The 20,585-nt window shown below is 36.2% G+C and overlaps 1 protein-coding gene across 1 annotated transcript; it reads right to left on the reverse strand.

The window, feature by feature from the left end:
• Window positions 1-4,401: 4,401 nt before the first annotated feature.
• Window positions 4,402-5,593, reverse strand: LOC100450216 (keratin-associated protein 26-1). The gene has a single exon (XM_002830602.6). The coding sequence runs from the start codon at window positions 5,311-5,313 to the stop codon at window positions 4,681-4,683; it is 633 nt and encodes a 210-aa protein (XP_002830648.2). The 5' UTR covers window positions 5,314-5,593; the 3' UTR covers window positions 4,402-4,680.
• Between the last annotated feature and the right edge of the window lie 14,992 nt (window positions 5,594-20,585).

Here is a 20,585-nt window from a genome sequence, read left to right on the forward strand (position 1 = left end):
TGCCGGTGTGGGGGGAAAGATGGAGGAGAGGGGAAGCATTTCATAATCTTATAATTAAACCTCAGTCTTTTATTGGACTGTGTCCCTGAGCTGTGACCTTCACTGGTATTTCTTAGTCCTCCCTACTTAGATGAGCCAGAAAAGGTAGTGCAGGCATCGTGTGGAGTGGGAAAAATACCCTTTCCTTGGGTTGAATAAGGTCCTGGTAAAGTCTTTTTTTCCTGAAGAGTAAGGATTTATGATGGAGGAGGTTCTGAGCATGCTTTTCTAGGATTATTCCCCTCTTTCTCTTGACAGAGCCATTGGGGCATCATCCTTGGATTTCTTCCATGAGAAACCTGTGGGATCCCTAGAGGCAAAAACCATGAAGTATATGAGGTATGAGGCATCCTTAAGACTGTAGCAGCTAGGAGGGTTTGATACACGTGCTGGTACACACTCAGCCTCCAGAAATTCCTCAAAATTTATGATTTAAGTATTCCTACCAGATGATGGCTTCAGCAACTTTTGCTCTAGGAAAGCATACTCCAGATGTGACTCTAGACTCACCTGCTTCCCCAGATTTTGGAGTGGAATTTGGCCCTCCAGACTTAGCTCTTTGATGGGTTCAGGAAAAGTCATTGATTTTCAAGTTGCCCATTGTTTTCTTGTTGTAAGACAGGATTGGTGACTCTTAATCTCTTTACAGGTTGGAATTGAAACCAGAAATCCATACATTCCTTGAGTCATCATCCCCAATGGCATCACTTTCATTAATTTCTGGAAAAATTCCTCTAAGCAAAAATAAAGTTTCAGTGGAGAATGAAATTAATGTTTATACTGGCAAGTGACTATTCAGAGTTAAGTTTAGAAAGAAGACTCAGAATCCAAATTCTACCCTCAAAATATCTGAATAATCTGTTAGACAAACTCTGTTTTCATTTTTCTTATGTACGACTGATTTAAAGACTGTAATAATTATTCAGATATATGGTTACTTTTTCCTCAACCCACTTCAATCAAGACAAAGAAGAAGATGATTCTGTGTGTCTTTCTCATGTATTTGGTATGTGAAGTCTCATCTTGAAATTAAGGAAAAGTAGTGATGCTTCACAATTGCTTTTGATGGAGACTTATGCTTTCTTGATTAAAGTTCAGTTGAGAAGGGCAATGTATTATTTGCGCTTCTGGTTTGACAAAATGACGTCAGCTTTTATAAAATCCAGTTTGAAAATGACTACATCCCGAAGGTTAATCACAAGGAACACAATGGTACCTGAAAATTAATAAAGAATATTTAAATACTGTGAAAAGAGGAGCCTAAAGATCTACCCTCCACTTATCTTACTCATGGGAATAAAACCTATACACAGCTAGAAGTCAAAACATATCAGATAGTACATTGCCCTGTAATTTGCTCAAATAAACAAATCTTCATATTACACTTGTATGTAGTTTACTGTGGAGAAACATGGACTATGAGAAAACTTAAAAATAAATCTCAGACAAGTAATTTACAATCTCTATAATTGTGGCTAAATTAGGAATTAGAGCTACTGTGCTGGATATTAAGGAAATTAAATTAATAAAATACTAAATCAGACACAGCTGGCAACAGACAATTATCAAAGGTGGATTAAGGTATAGCTGTTAGCAGGTCCTGTCTAGTCATGGGATAATTGATACAGAACTTTCCTTAATTCCTAGCTCTTGGACTTGTAAGCTATGGGGAAATGAGAAGCAAACATTTGTTATCCCCAGAGTCAGGAAAGATAGCATAAAACAAAACTCCAAAGGAAAAAATGTGAATTTCTCATCACCATCCAATCAAAATGCAATCTACTGTCATTCAAATCAATAAACATTTACAGAGAGCCTAGTCATGGTACTACCACAAAGGCAGCATTTGAAGGGCTCAAAGTATAGAGGAGAGTTTATAAATGCAAATAATGAAAAATAAAACATGTTAGTGAGGTAACGCTAGACAATTAGTCAACAGAATAGAATGGAATCTAGAAATAGACCCATCTATTTAAAGATAATGTATTTATGAAAAAAGGGGCACGGAACTGCAGAGCAGTAGAAAAAGGAGAGTGTTTTAGGAGATGGTGCTGATTCAACAGAATTTTGACCCCTAACTCACATCACACACAGGCACACAGACACACACACATAAACACGCAAACAACTTTTCATTGATGGCATATTTAAATGTGGAAAATCAAGTGAGAAAGTTTCTAAAGTTAATATTTTTATTAATTTGGGGTAAACAAAGATTTATTTAAAAGGATGAGAAAATTACTAACTATAAACAGAAGATCAATAAATTAGATTCATTTCTGTTAATCTAAATACACCACTAAGGGCTTAAAAAGACAAGGAATGATATGGAAGAAGTTATGCTAAATATGTATAATCAACAAAGAGTTAATATCTAGACCACGTAAAGAACTATTCCAATCCTAAAGACAGACAAACCAACTAAAAACAGGGACAAATGACATGGATGTTAATTCACCCAAAAAAATTTAAATGGCCAAGAAACAAGAAACATTTTATTTAAAAAGTGCTCAATTCAATGGACTATCAAGAAAATTAAAAATAAAACAAACATTTGTTAGAATTACATTCTCACTAGAAGTGCTAAATGTAAACAGGCTGAGAACTTCAAGTGTTGGTGAGGGTGTAGAACAACTGGAATTCTCATACTCTGATAGTAGAAGTCAATATTAGCATAACTGCAAGGATAACTTTGTAATGGTATAAAACAGAGCTGAACAAGCACATCCTACATAACTTAATTCCACCCTTACACATATTGCAGAATAGAAATAGCTCCAGATGTGTATTAAAATATAGCTCAAGAATACAAGAATATTCTGTACACTAATTGTAATAGATCCAAACTAGAAACAACCCAAATGCTCATCAACAAAAGAATGTATAAATATATTTTGGTGTTTTAACCTTGAATATTATGCACACAAAAAATTAAAAGACTACCGGTACATATAACAATATGGAAAAATCACACAAACATAATATTTAGTAAAAGAAGACAGACACCAATGGGTAAATACTTTATAATTTCATTTTACAGTTCAAGAACATGCAAAAATTAGTTAAGTATGTTATATGTTAACTAAAATCTCATTTAAAATGATGTTAAAAATAACAATTCAACAAGATTAACAATAGACGTATGGCTGAGATAAAATTCAGGCTGAGACAATGTGTGATTAGGGTGACAGGCACAGAGAGGGCCGGGGAAAGGCTTCCAAAAATTAGGGATACAGATGTCACAAATTCAAAATATCCAGGAGAGCAAGCAAATAAGGCAAATAATGAACCAGAATGAAATTAACAACAGTGGCATGACCATGATAATAAGTGGAACTGGCACTCTGCTTCATTGTCAGGGAGTCTCTAGGGCAAGATGGAACTGAGAACCAGAAGTGTGTGCCCTGTCTAAAGGGAACAGCTGCAAGTTAGCGCTTGCCAATCACTTTCTTGCACAGTGATATAGTTTCTAGCTTTTCTAGCTTTTCCAGTTCCTCAAAAAGGTAAATATTCAAGCCTTTACAACTTTATTTTCTTTTAATTTGTGAAATATATACCCCCACACATTTTAGGTTGAGTGAGAGAAAAAAATGTATCTTTAATTGTTACATGTCCCATAGCTTATAACTTCTGGCAAATTCTGTGATAGTTCAGGACTGTTTTGTTCACCTCAGTATCTTTTGTGCCTGGCATATAGTATGCAAGCAGTACATTTGTTTCTGAATAAATCAAAAGATTAATTAATGAACTCAGACTGTGTTTTTTCAAAAGTAAGTATGAGTTTTCAAAACAGAGCTGAAGAACATACCGTTCTCCATGATGACCTATGCAAAAGGATGGATGATTGTAAAAAGCATATGTTTGGGGACCTATGTGTAAGTCAGGATCGCAAGAGCTTAGTTTTATTATTTGCAATATTGAGCAAAAGAGCATGAAGCCAGAGAGGTACGGGGGGAGAAAGACAGTGAGGAAACTAGGTGTCATGCTAAGAGGTTTGAATATTTATCCTATGGGAATAGATTATAGGAAGTCATCAAAGGCATAAGCAGAAACTTGGTTAGGTTTGCAATTAGAAAGAACGTTCTGGTGGAAGTGTGTTCAGTGGGGTAGAGAGATAAGAGACATCATTCCTAATTTTTCCTTTTCAAAACAACTTTCCCGAGGACTTTTTGGGTCTCTCAAGTACATAGGGTCAGAAGTCTAAAACGCAGCTTAAGGAATAAGCCATCAAACAATCCCTCTACTGTCGGGTAAGAATATATGGTTGAGTATCACTTGTCCAACTCAGTCATCTTGCAAGCAATTGACGTTGGTTATTTCTGTGTTAAAATTAAGTCATGAAACACAAACCACTGAACCAGATTCTTAATTTGGACTTAATCACATTTATTATAGTGTAAATCAAATACATTCTTCCCAGACCAGAGCAACATTGAATAGCATTGTAAACTAATTTTTTTGAAGTCAAGGAAAGATGAAAACAAGATAAAACATGTGAGAGAAGCAGCTTGCATTAGATCAGGCACAGTAAAACTAAGAAACATCAGTTGCTACTAGCAAAGAAGCAAAAGTCCATGGAGTTTGAATTTTTGTTGTGGATGCTCAGAGTGATTATTCACTGGAACAAAGAAGCTACTGGTTTCACAGTCCAGAGCAAGATGGACGACACTTGTTGAACACATGGGTCAGAGGTTGGCAACCACTGAACAGAGGCCCCAGTGGTCTGAGGCTGCTGGACACAACGTGAAGACTTTGAGGACGATAGGCCAAGCAGCTCGAGGGTCGGCATCCAGAAGTGAGGAGGCTTTGGGGTTGGTAACTGTTGGACAAGCAGGATTGGGGGCGATAGCCACTGGGCACACAGCCTCCTATGGGCTGGTAACTACTGAGAAGCGGCCTCAGTGGACGACAGCCGCTGGACACATAGCTCTGTGGTCTACAGGATACTGGAAGGCAGGAACTGGAGAAGAAAGAAGCAGGAAGAAAACTGCTTCCTGGGCAGGGCCTGGGTACGTAGTAAGCAGTGGAAGAACCGCAAGAGGTTTCAAGGTTGCTGGTCTCACAGTGGGCCGGCTGGCAGCTGGTTGGTTCACCGCAGGTCTCTCGGCAGTTGTCTGTGACCCAGGTGTGGTCTTGAGAGCTAGTGGGTAAGTAGAGGACATCTCCACAGCTCACGCTGGTAGGGCAGAGGGCGATGGAGGTGAGAGGAATATGGCAGGCGGTTCTGAGAGATCCTGAGCTGGAGTTTCCAGAGCAGTAGTTGGGGCAAGACATAGTGAGGTTGTGAGAGCAGGCTGCGGTTGAGGGAAAGAAGCGAGTGTCTGAAGTTTGTTCTGCCCTTCCTTAGCTTGACCCTTTATATATCCCTAGAAGGTGGTGCTTCTGCGTGCAGACTCTTCCTCTTGTTGTATGAGGATGCATCAGAACTCTTTATTATAGCCAAGGAAGTGATGCTTCCACCTTCCATAAAACTGGATGCTTCTTGCAATGCCATCCATTGATTAAGTCTATCTATAAACCAATGCAACTGCATTTTAATAGGATCTGTCCTTCTTAAATTATCCAAACAAAACACACACATTTTACAGGCTATGTACTTATTCCAATTACAACCACCATTGCACAAACATTCTTAAGATTCCTCTCTTAGAATTGTCTTTGAAAGTTGTAGCAACTTCTTTGAAACAATGACAAATTACATCTTTCTGAAGAAAAATTCTATTCTTCTTGGAAATTGCCAGAAGTGAGTAACTTGGAAGCAAGTATAAGAGAAAATGAAAATCCTTGCAAACTATATGACAGAAATACGGACAATTTGAATATGTTTTGCTTGATTAGAATTTATTTTTCTGAGTTATGATTTGCTTTATTTCAGAATTCTATTTGGACTTGACTTTCTACCAAAATATCTCTATTCAAAAATACATGCTCATTTTAGTCATTTCAATAAATAAATAAGCTGAGTGAAGCTGAAACCTTGGCTTATGTTTAAGGTATTCTTGAATACAGATAATGAAGTTGGGCTAAGTTAAAATTATGTATCTGACTGAACAAAAGCAAATAAGTAGACCCCTTAAAGAAAGTTAGGCATCTTGACATTTTTCATGATTATTTCAAGCTTATGTATTGCATGGTTTCTCATATTCCAACTGAAAAAATATTGTTCTTGGTTAAAAAATACATTGATTATGACACGAATTTATTTTGCTTTCTACATTGGCCTTGATGTCAGTTTCCAAAAAGGAGCTTCTAAACTGCTTTACATAGGGAAAAGCATCAGGATAAAGTATTGTTTTCCTAGATTTTAGTACTTTAAAGGCCATTTGAGAATACGTATTTCTGGTAAAATTGTTTTAAAAAATGTATGATTTTAGTTCGTTTCATCTATCCCTCTATATTTTTCTCTTACTGACATACCCAGTGGCTCCAGTAGCTATTTTAATGGAATTTTAAATTATCTGCTGGCTCTAAGTTCCAATTCCTTTTGGCTAAACAGTCAATTTAAATCATAAAACTTTCTTCTATTTTGGTGTTTGAGGGACATACTTGTGCTTATGAAGTCTCCCTCTGTCCTGGAGGAGTGAAATCTCTGAAATAGAAGGTTGGTTTCTCAATGAGACAACACTGGACTATTTTACTACAGGGGGAGAAATATAAAAATAAAATGCTATCATCCCGGAGGTCCTGTACTAACATGTTGAATTTATCTCAGTATTTTAGGTCAGATGATTTCTACTTGATGTATCTGAGAAATCCCCGCTCACTCCAACCCCAAATCCCAGGCCCTCATCACCTCATACTGTTTGTATAACCAAATACTTTGTATACTTTGGACATCACCTAATACTCTGTATATACAGCTGCTAGAGTTTTCTTGTGAAATCCTGGTTGCATCAGCTGAATAGTGTTAGTAATAGGTACAGCCATATTTAGCTGAATGCTTATGAAATTGTATGTTGATCCTCTTTATGTCTGCTCTTCTCTAATATAAACAAGAGCCCAACACCTGTATCATTAGTACATCAATAAGCTTGTGTGTATGTGTGGATAGATGTATATACTACATGTTCTACGTATACATGGATGGTTTTCCATGAAGAGAAGGGGTGTGGAATAAGAGGAAACTGGCATTCATGGAATGCCTACTCTGAAAAACCTTGTGCTGTGGGTGCCCACGTGTGCCATTCACTTTGTCCTCATAGTTCTATACAGTAGATCTTACTATTTCAAGCAATGATATGAGAAAACTTGAGCTTTAGAAAGTTGCAGTAATAGGTATTACGAAAAACATTTGAACAAAGGCTCCTTGACTCCCCAAACAGTTTTTCTCTCTATCCAATATGGCATTACATAGAGATGCATTGATACTATCATTTAATAACCAATAACCGTGTGAATCTGTAATTTGTATAATTGCTCTGCTCCCCAGTCACAATCAGTATAATTTTATGGAAATATTAATAGTATCTACTTTTCAGTGACATTTTAGGAATATATTGAGATGTCATTAAAAGTTAAAATAAACTTTAAAACATTAAACAAGAGTAATCTATTTTCTTGCTTTGGAGTTCTTAACCCATTCCGGAGAGTACGACCTTGGGTTTAATTTCTTTAGCGCACCACCATGAGTTTCTCATGTGTGTGTGGGGGGTAGGGGGTGGGAGGGTAAAACTGCAAAAACATCAACAGATCTTCAGAAAGTAAAGTGCCCTGAATATAAGTTGTCCTTCATGTAATATAGGTTGAACTAATATTATTTCATAGTGGCGGTCACTAAAAAAGGATTGCTAATTTGGGCATAATACCAGGTACCTCGTTAGCAGGATCCTATAAACTACATGTTTCAGACTTCTCTTCCGATTTAAGAGCCCAGGGATAATCGGAGGAACTGGGCAACCTGTGTGATTTCCCAGGTTTACCCACGGTGTTGCTTTTTTTTTTTTTTTTAAATAAACCATGGATCTTTGTCTCTCCTACTCTAGAAGGAGAATTCTGAGTTTCTCTGTCTTGGAGACAAAAAATCCCCAGAACATTTCAACAATAAAGTTGTGCCAATAAACAAGGTACTTTTAAGTCATCCATTCAGCAAATATTTATTGAGCATGTAGTATGTGCAAAACATTATGATAGATGCTGGCAATGGAACCAACATAAAACTGGTTTTTGCTGTCAGACATATACTATCTGGTAAGCGTGATAAGACAGGTACATAACCCATGTCAGTGTTCACTAAGTTCTATAAGTAATGTACAGAGAAGAGCAAACATAGTTCATTCACCTTACCAAAAAATTAGCATTTGATATTAATTTTGAAAGATGGAAGGGGCTTTGGAGAAGAGGAAAACACTTTAGGCTATGGAAGAAGATGTAAAGGTAGAGAAAATGACAACATGGAGCTTCCCAGTGAAGGGTTCTAAGAAGCAAACTCATATTCACATGTTGAAATTACTGGGGGAAGTAGTTAAGATATTTTTCTAAAGGTGTGGTGATCCAGTAATGTGTTTCAAGAAGAGAGTGCTGAAGTTAATTTGCAGCATAGATTGGAAAGTGGGAAAACCTATTATGCTTTTCTCCCTTTATCTTCTAAAATTACATATTTTTCCATTTTTTTCTTTCTGTTATCATGGCAATGATTTAAGTTGGGCTTTTTTGTTCTCCTTCGGTGAATTTCCTACTGCCACCTTTGACTTCTATCCCTATGGTCTTCTATTTTGCCTAAATAATGCATTTGAAATAATACTCATGAAATTAATTTCATCATATGATTCTCTTTCTCAAAAAAGTGGATGACTTCTCTTTGTCGACAGAGAATTGTTCTGACACTTGTCTGGCCCTTCTCTACTTCCCCAGTAAAGATTCTCTCCTACTTTTTTGGGTTGCCTGTTAGTATTTACTAGTTCTAATAGTTTTTTGGTGGAGTCTTTAGGGTATTTAATGTACAGAATCGTGTCATATGCAAACAGAGACAATTTTACTTCGTTACAATTTAGGTGATTTTCTTTTTTTTTTTTTTTTTTTTTGACTAATTGCTCTGGCTAGGACTTCTAGTACTATACTGAATAGAAGTAGAAAGAGTGGGCATCCTTGTCTTGTTCCTGATCTAGGAAGAAAAGCTTTTAGGTTTTCACCATTGTGTGTTTTACCTGTGAGTTTGTCATATATGGACTTTGTTATGTTGAAGTATATTTCTTCTATGCCTAATTTGTTAAAGTCTATCGTGAAAGTTTGTTGAATTCTGTCAAATGCTTTTTCTACATCTATAGAGATGATAACTTTTATCCTTCTTTCTGCTAATTTGGTGTATCACATTCATTGATATGCATGTGTTGAATCATCCTAGCCTCCCAGGAATAAAATTCACTTAATCAAGTTGTATCATCCTTTGAATGTGCCATTGAATCCTGCTTGCTAGTATTTTGTTGAGGACTTTTGCATCTATGTAAATCAGGCATATTGGCTTCCAGTTTATGTTTTTGTTTCTGTTTTATGTTTTATTATCCTTGGCCAACACTGGTATCAGGGTAATGCTGGTTTTGTAAAATAAATTTGGAAATGTTTAAAAAACAACAAGCTTTCCTAATTTTATAAAAAATTTTCTATTTGACTTTTTTCTGCTGTACTTTTTTTTTTCTTCTACTGACTTTGGGCTTAGTTTGTTATTCGTTTTCTAACTTCTTGAGAAGTTAGGTTGTTTGAAATCTTTCTTTTTTCAAGTAGGTATTTTTTGCTGTAAACATCTTAAAATGATTTTCAGTGCTTTCCAAAGTTTTGGAATGTTGTGCTTCCATTTTCATTGTCTCAATATTTTTTAATTTCTGTTTTGATTTTTTCTTTGATTTATTGGTTGTTCGGTAGTGTGTTGTTTAATTTTCACATATTTGTGAGTTTTTCAATTTTCCTCTTGTTACTGATTTCTAGTTTGGTGGTTTAATATCATTATGGTTGGATGTTTAATATGATTTTAATTTACTTAAGACTTTTTTGGGGGCTAACCTATAATCTATCCTGGATAATATTTAGTGTGTGCTAGAAAAGAATGTGTATTCTTCTCCTGTTGGATGAAATGTTTTGTATAAATCTGTTAGGTAAGTCTGCTGTTTCCTTTTTGATCTTCTGTCTTGGTGATGCATCCATTGTTGAAACTGGGGTATCAAAGTCTCCTATGATTATCATACTGCTCTCCATTTCTCCCCTCAGTTCTGTTAATATTTGTTTTTATATTTAGGTATTCCAATGTTGGGTGCATATATATTTGTGACTGTTATATCCTCTTTATGAATGGACTCCTTTTTCATGATATAATGACCTTCTTTGTCCTTATGATAGTTTTTGGTGTAAAGCCTATTTTGTACAATATAAGATCTAGCCACCCCTGCTCTCATTTGGTTACCATTTTCATGGAATAACTTTCACTATCAGCCTGTGTGAGTTCTAAACTCTCAAGTGAGTCTCTTGTAGACAGCGTTTTAGTTGGATCTTTTAAAAAAATATATTCAGCCACCCTGTATTTTTAAGTGGATATTTAAATCCATTTACATTTAAAGTAATTGTTGATTACTTTACTTTACTGCTGCCAAGAACTTACTACTGCCATTTTAATTGTTTTCTGTCTGTTTTGTGATTCCATGTTCTTTTTGATTTGATGATTTTTTTGTAGTGGTATGCTTTGATTCTTTTAATTTTAATATATTTACTACAGGTTATTCTTGGTGATCACCATAATGCTTACATAAAACATCTTCTAACTATTTATTTTAAGCTGATAATAATTTCACCTTGATCACATACAGAAGCTCTACACTTCTTCCCCACACACATATATTTTGTTATTGATGCCATAATTACATCTTTTTATATTATGTATCTATTAACAAATTATTTTAGCTGTATTAGGGTTCTTCAGAGGATCAAAACTAATAGAATATATAGAAATATATAAGAGGACATTTATTATGCAAATTGACTCACATGATTATGAAGGCCAAGAAGCTCCATACATGCCATCTGCAAGATGGAGAACCAGAAAAGTCAGTGGTATAATTTAATATGAGTCCAAGGGCCTGAGAACCATGGAGGGTTGGGGAAGGGAGTGTTGGTATAAATCCTGGAGTCCAAAGGCCCAAAAACCAGGAGCTCCAGTATCGAAGAGCAGGAGAAGATGGCTCTCCCAGCTCCAGAAGAGAGAGGAAATTTACCTTTCCTGCACCATTTTCTTCCCTCCTGGGCTCCATTGGATTGGATGAGGTCTGACAGATTGGTAAGGGTGGATCTTCTTTACTTAGTCTACTGATTCAAATGCTAATCTCTTTTAGAAACACCTTCACAGACACATCTAGAAATATGCTTTGCCCACTATCTTGGTAAATCCTTAACCAGCCAAATTGACACATGTAATTAACTATCACAGTAGTTATAGTTGTTTTTAATACTTTTGTCTTTTAACTTTTATACTAAAGTTAAAAGTGATTTATATACCACCATTACAATATTAAAGTATTCTGAATTTGAGTAGATAATTACCTTTAACAGTGAGTTTTATACTTTCTCAAGTTTTCATGTTTCTTATTAGTGCCTTTTCATTTCAAGTTGAAGACCTCACTTTAGCATACCTTATAAGGCAGATCTAGTGTTGAGGAACTTCCTGGGCTTTTGTGTATCTCAGAAAGTCTTTATTTCTTTTTCATTTCTGAGAGCCAGCTTCACTGGGGATATTATTCTTAGTTGGCAAGTGTTTGTTTGTTTGTTTGTTTGTTTCAGCACTTTGAATACATCATTCCACTCTACTGGTCTGAAAGGGTTTTGCTGAGAAATTTCCTGATAGTCTCATGAAACTTCCCTAGTTTGTGACAAGTCATTTTTCTTCATAATGGGGGAGTAGATACTCATCATTAACAAACATGTCTCTCAAGTCTCATGTAGCCAAAAGGTACAAACTTTGTGTCTGCAGCAGGAAAACAACATGGCTGCAACTGCTGGTCCAATTACTCCATGGCTTAATTAAACTGTGTCAATAATGATTACGTTACTGCTTAATATAGAACATTGGGTGGACTAAAAAATTACAAGTTTTTCGAGCCCCTAGCAGATGTCTTGCTGCCAAAAACTAAAAGTAAAAGCATCTTGTTTTCTGGTGCTAAGCTGCTATCTGTCTCTCCACACCTGCTAATCTCTTCCTCCTTCTCTATCCTGACATAAGTCACTTTAAGAAGAAAGACAATTCAGGGTAGGAACAATGTCTATCCTTCCCCAAGAGAGACTGAAGCTGTATACACTCATTCAGATATGTTGAGGAACTTCAAGAAAAAGAGGAACTCAAACTTTTGTCACTCTCTTGGATACAGGTGTCCAAGTTACCATTTTACTCAGTCCAGTGGAGGTGAAAGGGAAATACTTGAATACAGCTAATGAGGCTTTGGAAGAAATTACAGATGGAAAGGAAAAATAATGTGACTTTCTAGGTGGAGCCCTTTGGGTCAGTTTAATGTACAATTGTCCCTTAGCATCCTTGGGGGACTGGTTCCAGAATCTCTGCAGATACCAAAATTTATGGATACTCAAGTACTTACTATAAAATGGTATAGTATTTGCATTTAATTCACACATATGCTGTCATCTACTTTAAATCATTTCTAGATTACTAATAATAGCTGATACAATGTAAGTGCTATGTAAATAGTTATTATGTATTTTCTAGGGACTAATTATAAGGAAAAATGTCTGTATATGTTCAACATATATGCAATCATCTTTGTTTCCCTTAATGTTTTCAATCTGTGATCAGTTGAATCCACAGATGGTGAAGCCACAGATACAAAGGGCAAACTATACTTTTGCTGTTGTGTTATATGACTATATTACACTGTTCCATAAATTACAAAAGAGATTCCACTGATTGTGAAGATCTGTACGCGTAGAAGTGCTAGTACTTTTGGGGTCTCTTTGAGTTACAAGTCACTGCGACTGATGATTTTGCTATTGGAGCACTTAGCATAGGTAGATGCCTCCACTCACTGAATGCTACTTGGAGTCTTGTTAATAGTATTCTAACCTGAATGATTTATGAGATATATTCAATAGATTTGGTTGCAGCCTCTATTGGTCAGACTAATCGGAGTGGTCAGTGGAATGTCATTCTCATGGGAAAATTCACCAGGAGCAGTGTGGTGTAGAGATAAGAGTTGAATATTGTTTCAGGGAAAATAATCCCCATGGGTCTCTTGCATTTCTGCATGTCTTCAGTGCAGAGTCACTAGCTCCCTTTGTTCTAAATTAACTTTTCAAGCATGTTTTTAGAGAAACAGTCTTGGAAAATAGATACAGTGTTTCTCTCAGGGTCAAATGTCAAACATGCTTACTCTTCATATGTCTATGATCCAAGGTTCCTAAACTCAACATTCCTCTCCTGTGAAATAACTTGCTGCATATGCAGGTGTCAACTTGCCCTATGGGAACTGGAGCTCAGGGATCTGGTGTCAATGCTAATACTCTGGCTTCTGCTATTGCCATAAATGAATAAGGTCTTTGTCTCTAACCTAGGCTTCTGATGTCTTCTGCCTGCATTCCCGAAACTATGACGGGTTAACTTGTTAGCATACAAATAGGATAAAATTTCTGACTTTTCACAGTTCTCAATGCCCCTTCCACAGATTTTGGTTTTGTGGCACTGCAATATCATCATAATCACCAACTCTACTGCTTTGACAATCTTTTAATAAGACACAGACATTTTAGTCAGAATATAGTATAGTCATAATAATATTGAAATAATTATGGGCAATTTATGCAGTAATAACTAGTAGAGATTAATTGAAACTATTAGAAGATAAAGAAAGCAACTTGATACCATATTGAAAATACATCGTAAAGGCTTATAAGGCATTAAAAGAAAAAGCTGACAAAGAAAAGGACGCATGTGAACCATGGTTTAGTTAATAAACAGTCTTCTCATGGAATAGGAGAGCAATAAATAGGTCTGTCACATATTTTTTACAGCAATCCAGCCATATAACATAGCCCTCCATGAGACTGCCCATTTTCCCCAACTATGCTAGATAGAAATGTTTGGATAGTTTATTTTGGAATTGGCAATTATGAGGGAGTACTCAAAATACCCCCGTGAGCTATATAAGCAACAGCTTTTGCCCCTGACTTCCATATTGTATATAATATGTATAGGTATACAATATGTATACAATATGTACAGATATGGCAATATGTATACAATATGATTTATTTGTATACAATAAGCATAGGTATACAATATGTATACATACACAGTATGCAAGTCAGGGGCAAAAGCTGTTTATTATATAGCTCATCATTTGTTAACAAGTGAAGGTGCTGGGCGACGGGGCAGCAGCTGCTAAATCCCAATCATGAATGAGATGCAAGAGCCAGCCCAGGGGTTAATAGCTCTAAGACTAGTGAATCCTGGGACAGCCACTGCTGTAGTCCAAAACATTGATCACAGATTGCTTGGTGGAAGGAAGTAAAGACTTAGGACGAAAAAGGCAGAAGTTGATTGTATGGCAGGTTCTGGACATATCACAAGCAGAGGAGCACAGGGAGTGGTTTCACAAGAGCTGGGTACGTGGCATGCTGTCGGCAGCTGGTGGATCCCCTCAGGTTTCTTGGCAGTAGTTCAGGAGCTGGATTCTGCCATAGCTGCTCCTGGCTTAGCAGAGGACATCTCTGAGGATCACGGGAAAAAGGGGCTATTAGAGGGGATGACAGCCCCATGGCAATAACCCCTGAGGGAATGACAGCTGTGGTTTTCAGCTGAGCAATTATTGAAAGACAAGATGACCTTAGTTTAGATTCTAGGTAAAGTACTCGCACGCACTTAGTGCTATTTCTCTTTCTTTGCCGTGGCTTTTAGAATTTTTTAGTAATGACTACTTGCATTCAGTGTAGGTTTTATTCTGACTCACTATTTCAAATGTGGTTAGGAACATAGCTCAATTATTTAGATGTCAGGGAAAATGGCTACTTATTACCATGAAAAAAGTACTCAGTGAATCTCTAAAGCAAGAGAACTGTGGTCTTATTTACTGTTTAACAAACCATGCACCTAGAAAAACAATATTTCAAGTTTTATTAAAATATATTTAAAATTCTGTGGCTAGATGAATATTTATTATGCCTGGAATATTAATTTAAGATAGGTTACACTTATGACCTAATAAAGACTTGTATATAGGGATCACTAAAATTATTGTGCTTCATATGTTTAAATATTTTTAATAAACTTCTCATGAGAGATACTTCGAGGTACAATCAGTGGGGCACTAGGATGAGCATCACAAGGCTTGCGTTCTAGCCCTGACTCGGCTGGTAATGAGCCACGTGAAATTGAATAACTCATTTAACCTCAGCAGATGTATTTGCTCAACTGCAGAATAAGTAAGGTTCACTAAAGATCTCTTACACATTTAGACATGATTGTGATTCTATGAGAACATAACTGTGATAGATATGAGGCAGCTTCAGAAGAAACCATGCAAAAATGGTCAACTGGTCTTTGCCATAAATACAAAGACCACAGCATTTCACTCAGATATCTGATGGAAGCTTGGGAAACGTTTAACTCTGATTAGGCATCTTTCAGAGCAAAACACAGCTCGGGCTGATATTTGTCCTCTAAGGAAAGCTCAATGGCTCAAAGTGTAGAATATTGTTTTTTTTAATTGCCTAACATTTCATTTGTAGCCTCAGGGTCATGGAGCGCTGACCTTGCATTAGAAGCCCCTCCAGGACCTTCTCAAGATCAATGGTTTGATCTCCACCATCATTCACTGCTGGAAATTAAACCAGACTCCTGAGGACCAAGCCACCATCAGCTGTAGCCTCAGGGAGATGGGAATGTGGGAGCAGGCCCACTTTAAGAAAGCTGCTGAATAAATATAGACTTGAAAAATGAAAGAAACACACTGAAGCTTGTTTCTGTTTTCTAAGAAAGATGTATTTCTTTCAGTGGTAATGTATATTCTAACTTTAATTTGGTAAGTCCACCTGTAATCACTACAAACCTTGTGAATATCAACAGAGCTAAAATTTAAAATTTATTTATTGTACTTGCTCCTGCAGTTTAATTTAATAAAATATGAGGTCTAGAGGAAGGTACTTTGTTCCTAAGAATCTCAACATGCATTATTAGATTGGTTTCCTAATATATAGAGTGTGCAAGTGAATTCGTTCATGCCAAGTGGGAGATAAGAACAATGGCTAATAACTCTACTCTAAATTTTGACACAATTTATTGTGAAAGAGGGCTTTTTAATCCAGGTGTTTCACTCTGCACAGTCAATTTAAATAAGGAGCATGCGACTGTCCATAAAGTAATAGTGACAAGGCACTGCAATAATAAGGGTGATGCTATTCTGAGCTTTCTCTTCGATTTTCAGCCTTCTTTTCTCATTATCTTTGTCAATTAGTAGTTACTAAACTCCTTCAGGGCCAATGACCCGGTACCATTGAGTAATGGAAGAATAGAAATTGGCTTAACTATTTTCTGAAATTTACCCTCAACATTTCTTTGTTCTTAAGTTTGGATACAACTACATTAGTTTTGCCTCTGGGATCCGAGGGACAACTCTCTTTGAATGCCATCAGTGACTTTGTTTCCGTAAAGCTAGAGGAAGTTATACAAAAAGTCAGGCAAATAACTTATTCTTATGCAACTACAAAAAGATTTGTATTTTATTTTTAAATTGAGCTTTAGATGTTTAGTGTATTTGTACCTATCTACCTACGATGCATTTTATACTTCTTCAAGGCCATATCTCTGATATAACCAGAATATGATTTATTAATTATATTGGATGTTTCTTTCTTAACTATTTTTTCAATCAACTATTATTTGAGTCCAAGTGGAAGATTTTAGAACAACTTTCTAGGTAAAAGAATTTCAAATGAGGAAGTAAGTAAGACTCCTGGAAATAAAACAGAAAGCACAACGAGGGAAGGATATTGTGGCTTCAATAGAAATATGAGTGATTCTCATCTAACATGGAGCAAAGTCCTGTCCGATCCTATTAGTGTCTACAATGAGCTCAAAATTTTCAAAAGAAATATTATTTAATTTAAAAATAATAGGGACTAAAGGATATGGAAAATGAAAGTACTAACATTAAGACAGTAATTGTTATATTGTAGATGAATCTGACTCCATGCCATCTAAATCCCCTTCCTAGCATCTAGACTCTATTGACTACACATGAGTTGAAGTTAGTATTTGTTCTTTTCTAAGATATTTCAAGTGCATAATATTTTACAAACTGTAAAGAAAATATGTTTATTTCCTTTATTGCATTTATTTTTGAGTTACAAATGAGCCATCCAGTCAACAATACTCAGTTCTCTGGGTGTTTCCTCTGCAGTCTCACGACAATACAATATAACAAGACCAATCATTTTTAATCAAATTATTTGTATCGGTCCTCCACATTGCACAGATACTTCTTCCACATTTGAAGCTACTCTAATGACTAGAAGTATAATATAAGTAAAGCATAATTAAGGTAGTAAAGAGTTATACTCAAGCTTTAAAGATTCATAGGTTAAAATCCTCGTTCTACCATTTACTTCCTGTATTGGAAAAGTTACTTACATTACAGAGTAGGGAGTGAGTAAGACTCTTGAATGTAGAAAGAGACAGTAGAACTAGGGAAGGATATCATGGCTTAAAGAAAGATATGAGTAATTCTCATCTAACACAGAGCAAAGTCTTGTCCTCCACAGAACAAATTTGTGCCTTTGTCCTCACTGGAAAAAGGGGGATTTACTAATGTTACTTATACCATTGGGTTATTTGAGTTTAAAATGATATAAAATATGTACAAAGTGTTAGGTAAATAATAAGCACCCAGTTAATAAGAGCTACTTTATGGCTCTTGACCCAGCACTGTACAGGCAAGAAGACATTCTTGATAGTCATTATGCTTTACTTCTAAGAGAAAAACATGTGGTTAAACTACCAATGTCTTGAAGTGTTCAGGATACCAATGCACAAATCCTACCATTCTTTTTAGACAGGAGGAAGTCCCTTGGTCTATGAAGAATGCTCTATAGCATGCATATACCCACCGGTATGTTTTGACATTGCTTAAAAATGAATCCTGCATGGAATATCCTGGTTATGTCCCATACTGCTTACATCCTTTTCACATGGAATAAAATGATTTTCTTGGTCTCTGCCCTGGATTCAAATGCATTATAGACAATCATAAAAACAAACTGAAATTGAGGTCCAAGAGAAAAATACCAGACGAAGTATCAAATGATACCTAGCATATATTGTGCTCTTATTATGTGTCAAACACTCCACTAAGCATTCAATTGGAATCATGCCATTTAGTTGTAATAATCCTCCAATGACTTTAATATTATTATCTCCATTTTACAATAATGGAACCAAGCCTCAGAAATGTTAATTTGGGCCAGATGCAGTGGCTCATGCCTGTAATCCCAGCATTTTGGAAGACTGAGGCAGGTGGATCACTTGATGTCAGGAGTTTGAGACCAGCCTTCCAGCATGATGAAACCCTATCTCTACAAGAAGTACAAAAATTAGCCCGGTGTTGTGGCATGCACCTGTAATCCCAGCTACTTGTGAGGCTGAGGCATGAGAATCGCTTGAACCCGGGAGGCAGAGTTTGCAGTGAGCCAACATTGCACTACTGCCCTCCAGCCTGGGCAGCAAAGGGAGACTCTGACGAAAAGAAAAAAAAAAAAAGAAAGAAAAAAAGAATGTTAATTCATCCCAGAGCACATAGCTTTTAATAGACAGAATTTGGAATTGAGTAAGATCTAGTCATACTGTAAGACTCATGTCCTTTTCCTTACTCTAAATTTCCTACCAAGGTTTATATCATTATGGCATTCCATTTTCCAATATCAAAAGTCTTTTTGTACCTAGGTCCACATAATTTCTCCCTATGAGGAGCTCTAATATGCTTCATGTTGAGTTAGATTAAATACTGGCCCATTCTTCAGCTAGCTTCTCCTTCAAGCAGTGGTCAAGCTCAGCCTGGAAAGCTGATGTCTAGAATGATGAACAGAGTAGATGGGAAAGTGAAACTTAACATCATGTCCCTCTTTCCTGGCACTCCCCTGCTCCACAACACATACCACACATAGCCAGTTTTCGCCAAAGTCCTGTTTTCTCAGCAAGCTACACCCAGTAAAATAATATATACTTGGAGGCCGAGACAGGCAGAACATGAGGTCAGGAGATTGAGATCATCCTGGCTAATGTGGTGAAACCCGTTCCTACTAAAAATACAAAAAATTAACCGGGCATGGTGGCAGGCACCTGTAGTCCCAGCTACTTGGGAGGCTGAGGCAGGAGAATGGCATGAACCCAGGAGGCAGAGCTTGCAGTGAGCCGAGATTGCACCACTGCACTCCAGCCTGGGTGACATAGTGAGACTCCGTCTCAAAAAAAAAAAAAAAAAAAAAAAAAATTGAGAGATCAATTTAGGAACACACCAAAAGTTTCAGAATAGCTAAGCTACCTAAATAAAATTAATCAATTTCAAACATCTGACTCTATGGTCTTATGATGTTCATATGAGTATATTTTTCCATCTTCTGTTGACTACCATCATGAGTTATTCTTTTCTGGTTCACACTATAAAAATCATAACAAGAGGATATGTTCTCTTTTCTTCTAAATATTTATACTATTTTCATTAGGTAACAAACAAGAAACAAAAAGCCTGTAACATAACACCTGCAAAAGGATTGAATAAAAATAATAGTGTGACAAGTCCAAATTTTGCTTCCAAACAAAGCAAATTTATTTAATACAAAGAATATTTTCCAAACTCAAAAATACTTAAGAAATAATGAAAACAGGAAAAAAAAAACCAAAAAAACAACAGGAACGAAATGAAGTGAAGATGCTAAACTTCAGTTCATTCTATTTAAAGGTTTCTGGTTGCTACATGGTTATAAAGCCCATGGAGGTGAAATTCAAAATTACCTTGTTCTATTCGAACAACAGACTTAATCTTACAGTTAATTTGAGAATGTTGTGATTCAATGGCTAAAATAACAGATGGCCAGTGAGTAGGCCTGGATTTTAGTTGTGGTTCTGATGCTATTAAGTATTTGGGCAACCTCTGATAGAGTTGAACCTGTCATAATTCACAGGACGAGGTAGTCTTTTAGGTTTAGTTCCAATATTTTATGAATTTCTGAGACTAGTAGCACATTACTTAATAAGCCAGATCCAATGCTAAGTATCTCCAAAGAAAACAACTCGCAGTTAAAGTGTGATGCTTCCTTTAAGTATTCATGTTATTTCCTGGCTACAGCTCTTATTGCTTAATAACAAATCGTATCCTACTGCTCTAAAATAGCTAGCATGCTTTCCAACCCCAGATTACCACTAGACATACCCAAAAGAACAACAAGAAAAAAAATCTTGTCTTTGGAGACAGTAGTAAAATAAGACATGTTCATTTACTAACAAACACACACACAACATTTTGTATGTAAAGAAATACAAAATATCTAAGTATTTCAAAAATAAATTCATCCAA

Source organism: Pongo abelii, chromosome 22 (assembly GCF_028885655.2).
Source record: "Pongo abelii isolate AG06213 chromosome 22, NHGRI_mPonAbe1-v2.0_pri, whole genome shotgun sequence".
NCBI classification, from domain to species: Eukaryota; Metazoa; Chordata; class Mammalia; order Primates; family Hominidae; genus Pongo; species Pongo abelii.